Source organism: Malaclemys terrapin, chromosome 14, assembly GCF_027887155.1.
Source record: "Malaclemys terrapin pileata isolate rMalTer1 chromosome 14, rMalTer1.hap1, whole genome shotgun sequence".
In the NCBI taxonomy this organism is placed as follows: domain Eukaryota; kingdom Metazoa; phylum Chordata; order Testudines; family Emydidae; genus Malaclemys; species Malaclemys terrapin.
In genome coordinates, this window is record NC_071518.1 from 24,347,965 (window position 1) to 24,360,887 (window position 12,923).

General features: G+C 40.2%; 1 protein-coding gene across 1 annotated transcript in view; it reads right to left on the bottom strand.

Annotated features, from left to right (window-relative positions):
* Nucleotides 1-1,006: 1,006 nt before the first annotated feature.
* SHCBP1 (SHC binding and spindle associated 1) overlaps nucleotides 1,007-12,923 on the bottom strand; it is a 32,754-nt gene continuing 20,837 nt past the window's right edge. Inside the window, exons 9-13 of the mRNA XM_054049000.1 lie at nucleotides 9,876-10,007; nucleotides 6,197-6,315; nucleotides 5,341-5,427; nucleotides 4,826-4,967; nucleotides 1,007-3,436 (exon numbers count right to left, since the gene is read on the bottom strand). Of these exons, the coding sequence (XP_053904975.1) occupies nucleotides 3,114-3,436; nucleotides 4,826-4,967; nucleotides 5,341-5,427; nucleotides 6,197-6,315; nucleotides 9,876-10,007 (803 nt within the window). The 3' untranslated portion in view covers nucleotides 1,007-3,113. The remainder of the gene's footprint in view (nucleotides 3,437-4,825; nucleotides 4,968-5,340; nucleotides 5,428-6,196; nucleotides 6,316-9,875; nucleotides 10,008-12,923) is intronic.

The window sequence follows — 12,923 nt, forward strand, 5'->3', positions numbered from 1 at the left end:
TTAAATGATTGCAATGAATAGGGGCAGGGCAGAGGGAGGGTTACTGAAAATGTTTTCCTCCCTGGCTGGCAAAATGGCTAGAGCCGATCCTGTACCCCACCCTGAGCACACAACTAACTGACCCTTGTGTAAGAAGGGATAGAATCAAGGAAGGAGGAAAGGCACAGTCTCTGGGGGGATGGCCACATCAACCACCGTCAACAAGCCAAAGGCTGGAGGCCATGGCAGAGGTTCCTAGGCTTACGTTAAATGTTGCTACCTCTTTACTAAGAGTGAGCTAGTTTTCAAGGGGGTTAGGTTCACCCTTTCAAAATTCTGCTCCCTTTGAAATCAATGGGCGTTTGGGTAAGGCCAACACTGAGCTTTTAAAAATGCCACCATAAAACATCTTGTGCCTGCACCAAACAAAAGAGCAACCCTGTGAAGAGTTCTTGAAACCAAAGTTTTGGCAACAAGATGCCATCCCGCTGCTGTTCAGCAGTGTAAGCAAGAGTACTGGGGAGGCAGATTCTAAATTGGGATGCAAAGAAAGTAAGTCACACTATAAAGCTGTGAGAATATGTTCCTATACCACATAGGTCTCGCTCTCTCCCCTTCCCCATCTTATAGGGACCTCATTTAGAGAGATGAATTTAGAATCCAGTGGAAAACTGCACAGCTTGGTGAGTCAACACGTACACAAGCAATTGTTCTGGCCCCAGTGAAGAGTTCTTGCTTCCTGCTGTTTAAGCATACCTACCTCTCAGAAAGCAAGCTGTGAATGGAGGGCTACCAAAAGGTAAAATAAAGAGGCTTTCATGTTTCTTGGGCAGACACATGCATGAACTGATAAGAGACAATTGAACTGTGATGAGCAAACCAAGTTCTGTCTGTCAGACAGCCTGTATCCGTGGACTATGTAGTGTTTTGAGGTTTAAAAGTACTACGCAGATGCCAAATAGTAACCCACCATTTAACAATTTATTTTCTGTAACAGGCAAAAAGAACAAAGTTCTTCTGACTCAAATGGCAGTACTCCACTTTCCCATTTGCTCTCACTACACATATGGACCTCCATTGGCATCAACTCTAGTCTCTGGCATACAAAAAGCAACTGAGTAGTAAAGCAAGCATGTTAAGAGAATATTGTCTTAGTTTACCGCCATAAATTTTCCCATTTAAAAAAAAGTAAAAAAAGAGGCAACATGTCAGACATTAGATAGCTTTAAAGTGAACAATAGAAGAGAGAAATACCATCTCTAAACCAGCAAATTTGAAGAGAGATGGGGGGTGAGGGGGGAGAGAACCACAGAACTGCAGCCTTTTTGCACCAATTCTTTAATTAGGAATACAGATTAAAAGTTAGATATAAAACCACACCTGCTATGTGCATAAACCTCCATGAAGAGTAAAATGGTTTGTGTGACATGTATTATTTAGAGATAGACGACTGAGTCTCAGAGTTAAAATAATCAAACCAGATATATAATCTTAAACCATGACAAAATCTCCATATATTTGTTGACTAGCAGAAATGCAAGGCTCTGTGCCTAATGAATTAAGATAACTGGAGTGCAATTCAATTCTCAGTAACAATCAATGGAAATTAAATATTAATTTGTGTGTCTTAAGTGGAAAAGCATGCAAAAGGTGGGATGGGAAAGCAGGAAACAGCAATAAGTTTTCTACAGTTCTATTAACAGTGCAAATTACAGTAAGCGAAACAGAATGCTGACCGAAAATCTATAAAGTTTTCCTTTTTCCTTGGCACCAACGACTAATTGCAGAAAACAGATTCAGGTATTCAATCACTACTTGATTGAGGTTGGAGCGAAGAGTGTTAAATAGTCAAACCCACATCACTTTTTCAACAAGCTATGCATTTCATTTCTTGTTTTACATTGTGTTAAGCTATCTTCTGAAGTTTTCAGGAGCCTAACATTGAGAATACTTGATGATCCCTTTATCAGCCAGCTGTGTTATTTTACACCTTACGGGACTTCCAGGTCCTCGGTCTCCTTGCTAGTATTCCATTACATGCATTCTAAATTACAAAAAAGCAAATCTGTAGATCTTAAAGGACAACAGGATAAAGAATGTTAAGAAGTTACACCAGAAAGATGCTATAGCAGTTATGGGACTAAATTCTCACTCAGGCAGTCAATGCAAGTTTTTCTTCAAGTTAGGACCAAGTAAGAACTTGGGAGCTGACCCTCTGTCTTCCATTAACCTTGTGGAGCACAGAGGTGACTGGTCAGGATTAGATCTGATATGCTTTGCCTTTGTTTTATTGATAAAAATTTCCATGGGCTGGAGAAAAAATTCCAGTTGAAAACTACATTTGTGATAATACTCCATTCCTTTCTAAGAGTGTGGTCTGATGCCACAAGTAACATGTTTTATTACTTAAAAAGCATTGTGTTACACATCTAAAAATATAACAAACACAAACATGTTACTTTATTTCCTTTTCATTTAGAAATTGTTGCAATTCAGAACACTAAAGAAAAGGGTACACTGATTTTTAGCACGAGGCAGTACAAGTTACACGCACACACACATTGTTTTGAGCAATACAATTTCAGATGTTCAATAGGTTTCCTAATAAATCCTGTAACTAGAATACTGGTAACCCCCAATTTCTTAACGATAAATAAGTGATTGAGTAATACCCTAATTATAAAAAAGCCTTTATTAACATACTAATGAAGTACCATGCCAGTATTAAATGGAAGTCAACCACTTTGGGCATGGTTAAAAAATAGCATGGAGGGAGCTATATCGCTGCAGCTGTTGTCCACCTTCCGCTCTGGTGCCTAGGTTTTTTTTAAAAAGTGTTTTACATTTAGTAGTTAAATAAATACTATAATAAAAGTGAAGTACATGGCTGGTAAAGGAAGAGCTTGTGGATCAGCAATGTCCACGCTGGAGTTCTGTTTTCTACATTTGCTGCAAGGAAGCAACTTCACACGTGCAACATGCACTCTGTTAAAAAGAATAAATATTCTTGAATTTCATCACATTCTAGCAACATAATGGAAAGCAGATGAGTCCGATTAACTTCTCTGAAAGTAGCAGTGAACATAACAGCTTGTGCAAATCAGCTACATGAATGGCACTGCAAGTCAGGACAGTCAAAAGAGGAACGTGCCAAAACTTCCTTTCCCATTTCGTTTGAACTGATTGCCCACGATAGAAACAAACATTTCCTGAGACATTAAGTTGTCATCAGCCTCCGTGATTCCCAGTTCACTCAGCCTTTTCTTGTGCATCTGGCTCTTCTTTACAGAGGTAGCAACAAGTTCATTTGCAATTTCATAATTGCCTTCAGTTTGTTCAGAAATCTCAGCTCTCTCATGGAGCTCCAAGTCATCTGTTGCACATTCATGTAGCTCTTCATGTCCCAAATCTTCTACATTGTCTGTCTCGCCATTTGACTGGATAGTCTGTATATTTCCTAAATCCGAAAACAGTGATGAGGTTATTACAGACTGTGCAGATGCCTGGAGGAGCTGAAGTAATTAAAGTGTCAGACTTGGAATACTTTGAAATTTAGGGGTTTTCTTTAAGTCTTATTAAACAATGAAAATATTCCCCATATTGCAATAACTGTTTCAAGCATTACATAGTTCAGCTACATCGGCTATTGCCAATAAGAGCTAATTCTTCCAGTGCAAACACAAAGGTTCAGTACATATAGCACAAAGAACAAAGTCAAGGGGCAACTGGGATATCCAATGACAATCCAGCACGAAGAGTTAAAATGCAAGAATAAGCTTTCAAGAGGATTGCCACTGGAAACAGAAAAGCGGCCGTGAATATTTTATGAAAGATTCAGGGGGAAAATTCGTCAGCTTCCTCTTATCACCCCTTCCGGATGCATTTTTAATGATCGCCCCATATATTCCAAGTATACGAGTGTGATGCTTAAGAAAGAATCTAGAGACTTAAATAAATTACTCAGAGACAATCAAGTATTTTAGAGAGGCAGCTGAGTGGGGATTAGACATTGCAACGGAGAGCAAGTATCTTTCTTTGAAATAAAAGATGGAAAGTACAGTTGTCAAGTGATACTTATGGTGGAGAACAACTACTCTGGGAGGAATAAGCTAGATCCAACAAGTCTCATTTCTGCTGCATGGTGGAACAGGAGAGCAGAGGATTAATATGGGTAGGAAAGGGTTGTGGGAGAAATATGCCCACTTTCTCCCTGACATGTCATTTTGTCTGTGTGACCAAGTAGTTAGTTCCAGTCCTGCAGGATCTGCATAGTGGAGCAGATGGGTTCAGTAGACAAGACTCAACTGGAAAGTGCCTTTTCCTCACTGAATAGCTACACACCATTTAAGATCAACTCAGACACACTGACCCAGCCACTCGTTTAGAGGGGAGCCAGATGGAAAAAGCCTCAAGCACAACTAGATGGAACAGAGATTAAAACTCTTTTTATTGCAGAAAGTGTCCTATTTTAAATGGCTAAGTAATCAGGATGTTCTGAAAGACCATCATGCCAGCTGCCTGATACGGGCTTCCAGTGCCCAGAATAAATTTTTACAAGTGCTTTGATATCATTGGATAAAAAAGTGAAATTGAAGTGCAAGTAATTACACACATGCAACCTGCAGCTACTCCTAAACATTCCTTTGCAGTAGCTGTGATCTGGGAAATCTCAGTCCTCTGATAATTACAGGGAAGTCAGACCTAGACTCATTTTTCTCCTTATTAGAATGTTTAAGACTTTCTTTCTGTCAAGTTATATGATGTGAATTTTCTAAATATTGTAGAGAAACAGTAGATTCACCACTACATTTAGACTCCTATTAAGTCACTAGAGTTAAAAAAATACCTTTTGAATTTTTGGCAGCAATGTCTTTTACATCAGAGGAAACTGTAGGTTTAACCAGGACGACTCCATACCCTTCATTATTATGGATCACATTGTTCACCATGGTTATCTTGGGACTGTCATAATGCTCATCCAAGAAATCCTATAGCAGAAGACAAATGTAAAAAATGATTTATGTAGCAAATTCTCAGAAAGGTAATTTCAACCCAGCTACAGTGTCTTCTCTAAAAACAAAAATACAAAAGAACTAGAACTATTTGTGTATTTAAGGGACATAATTAAATACAGTCACCATTTTCCTTGCTGCAGCCATGAAATAGAAGGAATATTTTGCTGTAATAGACAAGAATTTAAGTCCACTGCTATCAGTGTTATCATACCTTGTCTTTCAAACAAGTTAAAATCAAAAAGTAGTGACATCAGGAGATAACTAACTAGAATAGTTACTGGCAGGTACCAATCTGAACAGGTATGATCTTGATAACTGATCAGAGCACATTCCATCTGGAACTCACTTTTATGAGGATTCCCTCCTTGCAGTGGTGTATGCCATTGCCCAGCAGGGTACATGTGCTACCTGGATATATTTCAACACCAGCACCCTGTAAATTAAAGAGACATATAATAAATGAGTCAGCAAGTTCCCAGTGTAACCCATTACCCCAAAGTGGGTCTTGTCTCTAGCTAGTGGCTACATGATAAGAGTCTTCTATTTCCTCCTGTTATAGGGCTTAGTCAGGTAGCAGATGCTCATGGTTCACTGGCAATGCTGCTATCATCAGACCACAAAAGTTCTGCTGGGAAGAGATTGCACGACCCATGCACAGAAATGTAGTTGATCTTTAATACACTACACCCAGCCCTAGGAAACCCAGTGGGTTTTTTTGTGATGTAAGTGTTAGATTTTGATCATCTCTTTGTAAGAATCAATAGGTAACATGTTAAAAAAAAAAGGCAGTTCAGCTGGAGAAAGAATATTAGTTTAATGAGAGACAAGAACATTTAAAGGGCACAAAACAGAGGCTCATTTTAAGAACAGCCTTATTCCATGAATCAGCTCCAAGAATGCACCTGGAGTTATTTCATAACAGACTCTTGTTATTGTTTGATTTTCACGGTGTCACATGCAAGTCAACATGAGTCCTCCCCCCCCCCCCCGATAGAGACATACTACATAAGAGATTAAGATAATTCTCTGATTTCTTAAACATCAATTATATTTAGCCATCTAATGGAAAATACTGGTGGTTTTCTAAAGGATCAAGGAAGTCATCCTCTTTCCTGATTATGATTCCCTATTTGCCTGCAGGGAGCTTTTTTATTCAAGTTGTAGTTTTGTTTCAAAAAAAATATTTAAAAGGTAGTTCACACCTTAGCACCATACAGATCAGAGTTCTTCATTAATAGCTCGGCTGATGTCCGCACTGTAACACCTGTAGTTTCACACTGTAGCACACAGTTCTCCAGTGTGGTTTTCCCCTGGTGAACACCTGCAATCAAAGATACCCAGTGTCGACATTAGAAATCATTCTAAAAGAGAGTATAATGGATGATCTATAACGAGAGGAATTTTCTGTTCATCAGGCCAGATAGATACAGTAATGAGGCCATATTAGATTAATATCTGTTAAGGAAACATTTTTTTCCTTAAGATTTCAGTGGAGCCCGAGGTAGACACTACCATTCATCCTTTTTAACGAGCATGCTCTTGAAAGTATTTATTTTCTGGGTAACAAACCACCAAAAGTTAAATGGAAACAATTTCCATACACATTCTGGGACACACTGTTGCAGTGCAGTACTTTCCAGCACATCAGCAGCATAATCTGAGTCCAAAACCAGGGAGGATCAAGGCAATGTATGAATGATCCTCCAGTGGCAGATATTCAAGGAAAAGGCTCTTCTGCCTTATACACACCCCCACCCCACTGCTTGTTTCCACTGGGGAAAGGTGGACAGCCAAAGCAAATGGGGCACAGCGAGGACCCTACAGATTCTCAGTTGTGTTTTCAGCCCTTGCCCCATGGCCAGTGCAGCCCAACCAAAAATCTGAGTACTCATCAGGCTGCTCAGTCGGGGGACATAGGGACCAGGACCAGCCCCACACAGAGCTGCAGCAGGATCAGAAGTGTGCGAAACAGCTTTAAAGTTAACACTCTTGAGTCTGACAATGGATAGTGACAGTCTGGCGCACATATACTGTGATTGGGACCACAAGCATGTCTGCTGTATACCTAGCCTGCAAGATCAACTGTCCTCCTTATTTCAGACTTTCTGAAGTATGTCAGAAAGTGGCCGAGTATATGCCCAGATGGCCAAACCATGGCTCATGAGCCACATGTGACTCTTTTCATTAAAGTGTGGTTCACGGAGAGACTGGGGAGGTGGGGAGAGCTCAGGACTTCTGCCTTGCAGTAGGGTGATGGGGTAGGGGGTTCTGCTCAGCAGAGGGGGGGGTCTCGGGGCTTCAGCAGGAGTGGGGCTGAAGCCTCAAGCCCTGGCAGGTGCGCCCTGGCTACTGAACTTCTGAAGACCATCATATGTGGCTCGGAGGGTCAGTAAGTTTGGCCACCCCGGTATATGCGCACACATACCCCTAGACATGCTACATGATCCAAATTATCAGACAAGCAAAAATGTGTTAAACTTTTGCCTTTACACCTTAGTGGATAATTTGCAGGTTTTGACTTTCAGAAGATTAAAGCAAATTTAAATAGAATTAGAACTAACCTAAATTTAAAGGAAACAATGCAATAAAGTCATAAATGTTTTGATCTACAGGGGGCTTAAAGCCAAAGAGTTCACTTTCTGCATAACTGTTGCCAAATAACTCCAAGCATGTGTGATAATGAGCATGTGGGATGGTCATGTTAATACAATTATTGTGAACATTTACAAATAGGCCAATACTTGGGAACAACAGTTATCTGATAAAGTGATTTATAAATTTGGCTTGGGCACATTCTCAGTCCATAGGAGGAGCGCCCAATATTACTGCCCACAGCTGACAAAACTAGACACCTGTTGGAAAAATTGTGGTAAAATACAGGAATAGTCATTTCTTCTAGTCCTGTGCCTTTAATATCCAGCTCTGCAACAAAAGGAGGACTGGCCCCTCTCTTATTTCTTCATGTGTTACCACCTTTTAAAGTCTTCATCTGCTGCCACCCAAGCAGAGCTTCGTCAACGAACACTTTCATACGTTTGCCGGCATTGGCCCAGGGAAAACTGTCATCTCGTAAACTGATTTTGTTCAGTGGCTAACTTGGAAAAGAGGGCAACTGTCTAGCTTTGCTGGATTTCTCTCATTAATTGCATGGTTTTTATAAGAGAATAATAATTCAGAGTAACGCACTGCCTTGGCTTAATCCCACAGAGAGAGTCAGGGATGCATGTAACACAGCAAAACAGGATAAATACAAGTTCTTTTGCAATAAAAATAAATCTTATCGTATATTTGAGACCAAAGCAATTACACACATGGATGTTCTCACATGCCAGTGTACATGTTGTAACCCTGTGGATGTGATCTGGATTACACACTTATTTTTGTAACTAAATCAATTCAGTTACACTGATGCAAAAACCTAATGTAGAGGCACTTGAACTAATGCAAACTCTGCTTATACCAGTTGCTTAATTTCATAAATTTCTGAATTAAGCTAAATCAGTTTAAATTTGCCTACAGTAGTGGTTTGCACTGGTATAACTAAAAACAAATATAGTTACACCAGTGCAAGCTTTCAAACATAATCCAGGCCCTTTGTTGCAAAGGAACCATTAAAGGAACATTAGCCTCAGATCTACCCTTACGAGTTATGATTTTTTTTTAATGACAGCAGTAACCTCTCCATGTCAACGTTGATTCCTTTTATTTGTGAAGATGTTTTACCTAAGTTGATAAAATATGAAATACCTACATGAAGGTGCTAAACACTTTAAAGTGATATTTATTCCAATCCACCTCTATTTCGTGAAGTGTTAATTAGCATCTTCCCCAAAGGCAGAAGGGCAGGCCCCAATAAGTTTACCTTCAGATGGAACTAATTTTTCCTTAGATGATCAAAAGAATTGTCTGAGTGATACTATATTCCAAGGACTGATGAAAATAACAGCATGTAACGTAGCTTGGTTTTGCTTACAAAAAATGCAGATTCTCAACTGAAGGGTTTACAGCATGAGAAAAAGCTTATTAACCTGAGTCCAGGGCAGGCAGCAGTGCTTTCTGGGGAAGCAAAGGGATCAGGTTCTTGATTGCTGGACAAGAACAGGAGAGGCCAAGTGATGTCAGGCACAATAGCACAAAGCTGGCAGTCAGAGGGTAGGAAACAAAAGGAAAAGGTAGACTGCTTAGAGCTATAGAACTGACCTGCCAGCACGAAGAGTGAGTGATGGGCCTACTTGATAGCCACATAAATATTGTTTGAGGGAAGGGACAAAAGAAGTATCCGGCTGAGCCTCAATTTGAATGTGCTGTCAGCAAGCAGAGGGGTTTGTGGTGACTAAGGAGAGGAAAGGTTGGTTCAGCAATAGTCAGCTATTTCCCAGACAGTTCTCTTTGCCAGTAAGGCAAGCAGGTTTCGTTCTCCAGCCAAACTGGAGTAGGCTATGTAGCAATTTTTAGAGGCAGGTAGACTTGGCAGCTAAATTCCCTCTAAACTGCATGGCCGCACCCCTCCCCGCCGGCCCCAGCATGGACCTGCCCTGGACTTGCCGTGGCCAGGGGAGAGGAGCCCCTCCCTTGGCTCCGAGCTGCTGCGGCAAGAGAGGGTTGGGGGCAGTCCCCTCTCTCCACTGCAGCCCCAGGGCAGCCTGCACCCCAAACCTCTCATCCCCAGCCCCACGCCAGAGCCCACACCTCAACCCTCTGCCCCAGCCCTGAGCCCTCTCCCACTCACCAAACCCCTTGGCCCCAACCCCACATTATGAATTTTGTCATGTGCACCAACATGAAGGTGAGTGTAATATTGAATGCAAATGTACAGAGTAGCAAAGGTTTAATTCCACCAGTAATTATTGTCCATAAAAATGGACAAACACTATTACTTACTTAAGATCCCCTCTACTGCATCATGCTGAACCAGTTTCAAACTGGAGATTCTTATATTCGCCCCTGTACAGTCAACAAAGTTGTCTCCTTTGCCCCTCTTTTCTATCACAACATCATCTGGCAGGCCATACCCTGAAAGGAAAAGTTTAGATAAGGGAAAAAAAAAAAAATCTTAGTGTTACTGTGGTTCACAGGTGGACACAGATGCTCCGTACACATCACAAGGTATCAAAATTAGAGTTAAAGGACTGCAACTTGAGTTCTATCATGCTAACAGGTTTTAGTTTTCCAGACATCACTCCCTGCTACATCAGCCTTCTCTAAACTGGCAGGAATTGCACCCCTGAAGCATACAAGCAAGGTTAAAGTCCCCAAATGGCTGCTTCACTCAAACCACAACTGCCTCACTGCAAAGGTTTTGAGGTTGAGGGCCACACAAAAACAATGAATTTCATTCATTGCTCTACTGACTTGTGTATTTAAATGAAGCGGGTCAAAACCCTTGATTGCTGTCGTTTCCAGGAGAATACAAGTAAAACCACAAACTTGAATCAGTATTCTCATCTGCTTTAGCTAAACCATCTACTGATGTATCAGCATGTAAAGCCTTTATTACTTGCATAATAAAAAGATAAAGCATATTGAAAAAGTTTGCACTAAGTTTTAAAGAAGTCAGATATAAACTAATTAGGTCTCAGCACCTCTGAGGGTAGATGAGAAATATGGAATCACTTCCCCCACCACTGGTGTACAGACCCCTCCGAGGTGCCAGCTGATTCACAGTGCATGGCAAGAATACACAATTTGGCACAGAAAATGAACACTGTATCCAGCTGAAACATACAACACTACAGAAACTGAAAGGAGAATTATTACCCAAATGCAAGGATATCATGGTTAACATGCCTAGAAGTGGCCTAGAGATCTCTAATGACCAGTCAGGTCACCAGCCCCAGGACAGACCCTTGCTTGACCCCACTAGATACATCTACACAGTTTGATAGCGAACCATTGATAACTACTCTTTGAATACTGTCTTTTAACCAATTTTGCACCACCTTATAGTAATGTCATCTAAACAACATTTCCCTAGTATGCTTAAGATAATGATAGGCAGGACTGTGTCAAAAGCCTTACTAAAATGAAGCTACATCTACAACTTCCACCCTATCCACTAGGCCAATAATCTTATCAAAGAAGAAAATTAGGGTGGCTTGGCCTGATTTTTTCTTGACAAATTCATGCTGGGTACTCCTAGGCACTCAAACTGATTGTCTAATATTTTATCCCAGTATCTTTCCAAAGTTCGAGAGTCTGGTCTATAATACCCTGGGTCTTCTCTGTTCCTCTTTTTAAATATTTGCTCTTCTCCAGTCCTCTGGAACCTTACCCATCCTCCATGAGTTATCAAAGATAATTGCTTCAGCTAATTCCTTAAGCACCCTCTGATGAATTTTATCAGGCCCTGCCAACTCAAATACACTGAATTTATCTAAATATGCTTTAACCAGTTCTTTACCCATTTCCCTCCTTCCCCCTTGTTGTTAATATTAATTTATCTCAAGTAGCTGGTCACCTTTAACCTTTTCAGTGAAGTCTGAAGTAAAATAGGCATGAAACACCTCAGCCTTCTCAATGCCAATTATTTGCTCTCCTTCCTTGGTAAATAGGGGACCTAACACTTTCCTTCATCTTTTGTTCCTAGTTTATTTATAGAACCTCTTTTCTTATTCCTTTTATTTCCCTTGCTAGCTGTACCTCATTTTGTGCCTCAGCCATTCTGATTTTTCTCTACAGGCTTGTGCTATTCTTTTGTACTCTTCCTTGGCAATTGATCCATGTTTCCACTTTTTGTAGGATTGCTTTTTGATTTTCATGTCATTAGAGAGCTCCTAATGGAGCTAATTGGCTGCCTCCTATTCTACTATTCTTCAGTATGCTGTTTGTCTAGTCAAGATTCTGTAAAGTAGGTCTGCCTGTGGACTGTACAACAGCTGGAGTTACTCAACCACTGTACAATGAAGAATTAAACATTTAGTATCTCTGATGGAATTATCGAAGGGTAAAGACTATCATTGCAGCAAAGGCAAAGTTATCTGGGTGCTCGAACTAGGAGCTTCATCATAAATGGTAGGGTTTCTTCTAAATTTAGTCTAATCTCAATTCCCTAGTGCTTACTTTACTGATAACTATACATTCTTGAAAGCTTTTATTTACCCATAAATCACTGATCTTCACTCTCATTGTGTCTTGGAATAAATAAACGAAGGTACCTACACAATTAAGTCGTGTTATTCCTTTGACAAATTTTCCCATCCCCTCATGCCAAGGAAGCTACCAAAACAGTATTAACTACTCAGATTAGAGCCAGTGAGATTTTACTTGATGCCCCTCTTTAGGACATTTTCAGCAACACCTACTACTAAACTTTCCCCCAACACAAGTCCATATACAAAGATTACTCATCCTGACACTTGCTCATTCAAGGAGTAGTCCCTATTAAAGAAAACTGACATATATTTTGTTCCGTAAAGCATAATGGCTATTTCTATTCTATGACTCTAGTAGGCCTGCTACTTCACCCCTTGTATTACCATTTTCCTCAAAGACAGGACAACATCTGTCATAAATACCACCCACCAGGATTTCAGAACAATACTATTCTCACTGATAAAGCAATTTATTGAGGCCCTTTATCCTGCAGATGTATTGCATATGGGCATGTAGATCTATATAAATCAAACATATACAAGAGAAAAAGAAAATTATAGTCATAAAACAAAAAGAGGCAAGAAAATATAGTAGGCAACAGCAGGAAATTAAACTCCCAGCCTTTTTTCCATTAAGAAGTTTTGACAAGATAAAGATAAAGAATGCAGCTTAAGCAGTTTCTGAATAGCCCACAATGATGTATCGGTTATTATATAACAAACTGTATTCCTAAAGTTGTTTGGTAAACTGCTAACAGGTGTACATGCCTGTAGCTCAGGAATTACTGGGAGAGGTACAAGGATGCAATGTATCCTAGACAAGGCAGGAGCATTTAAT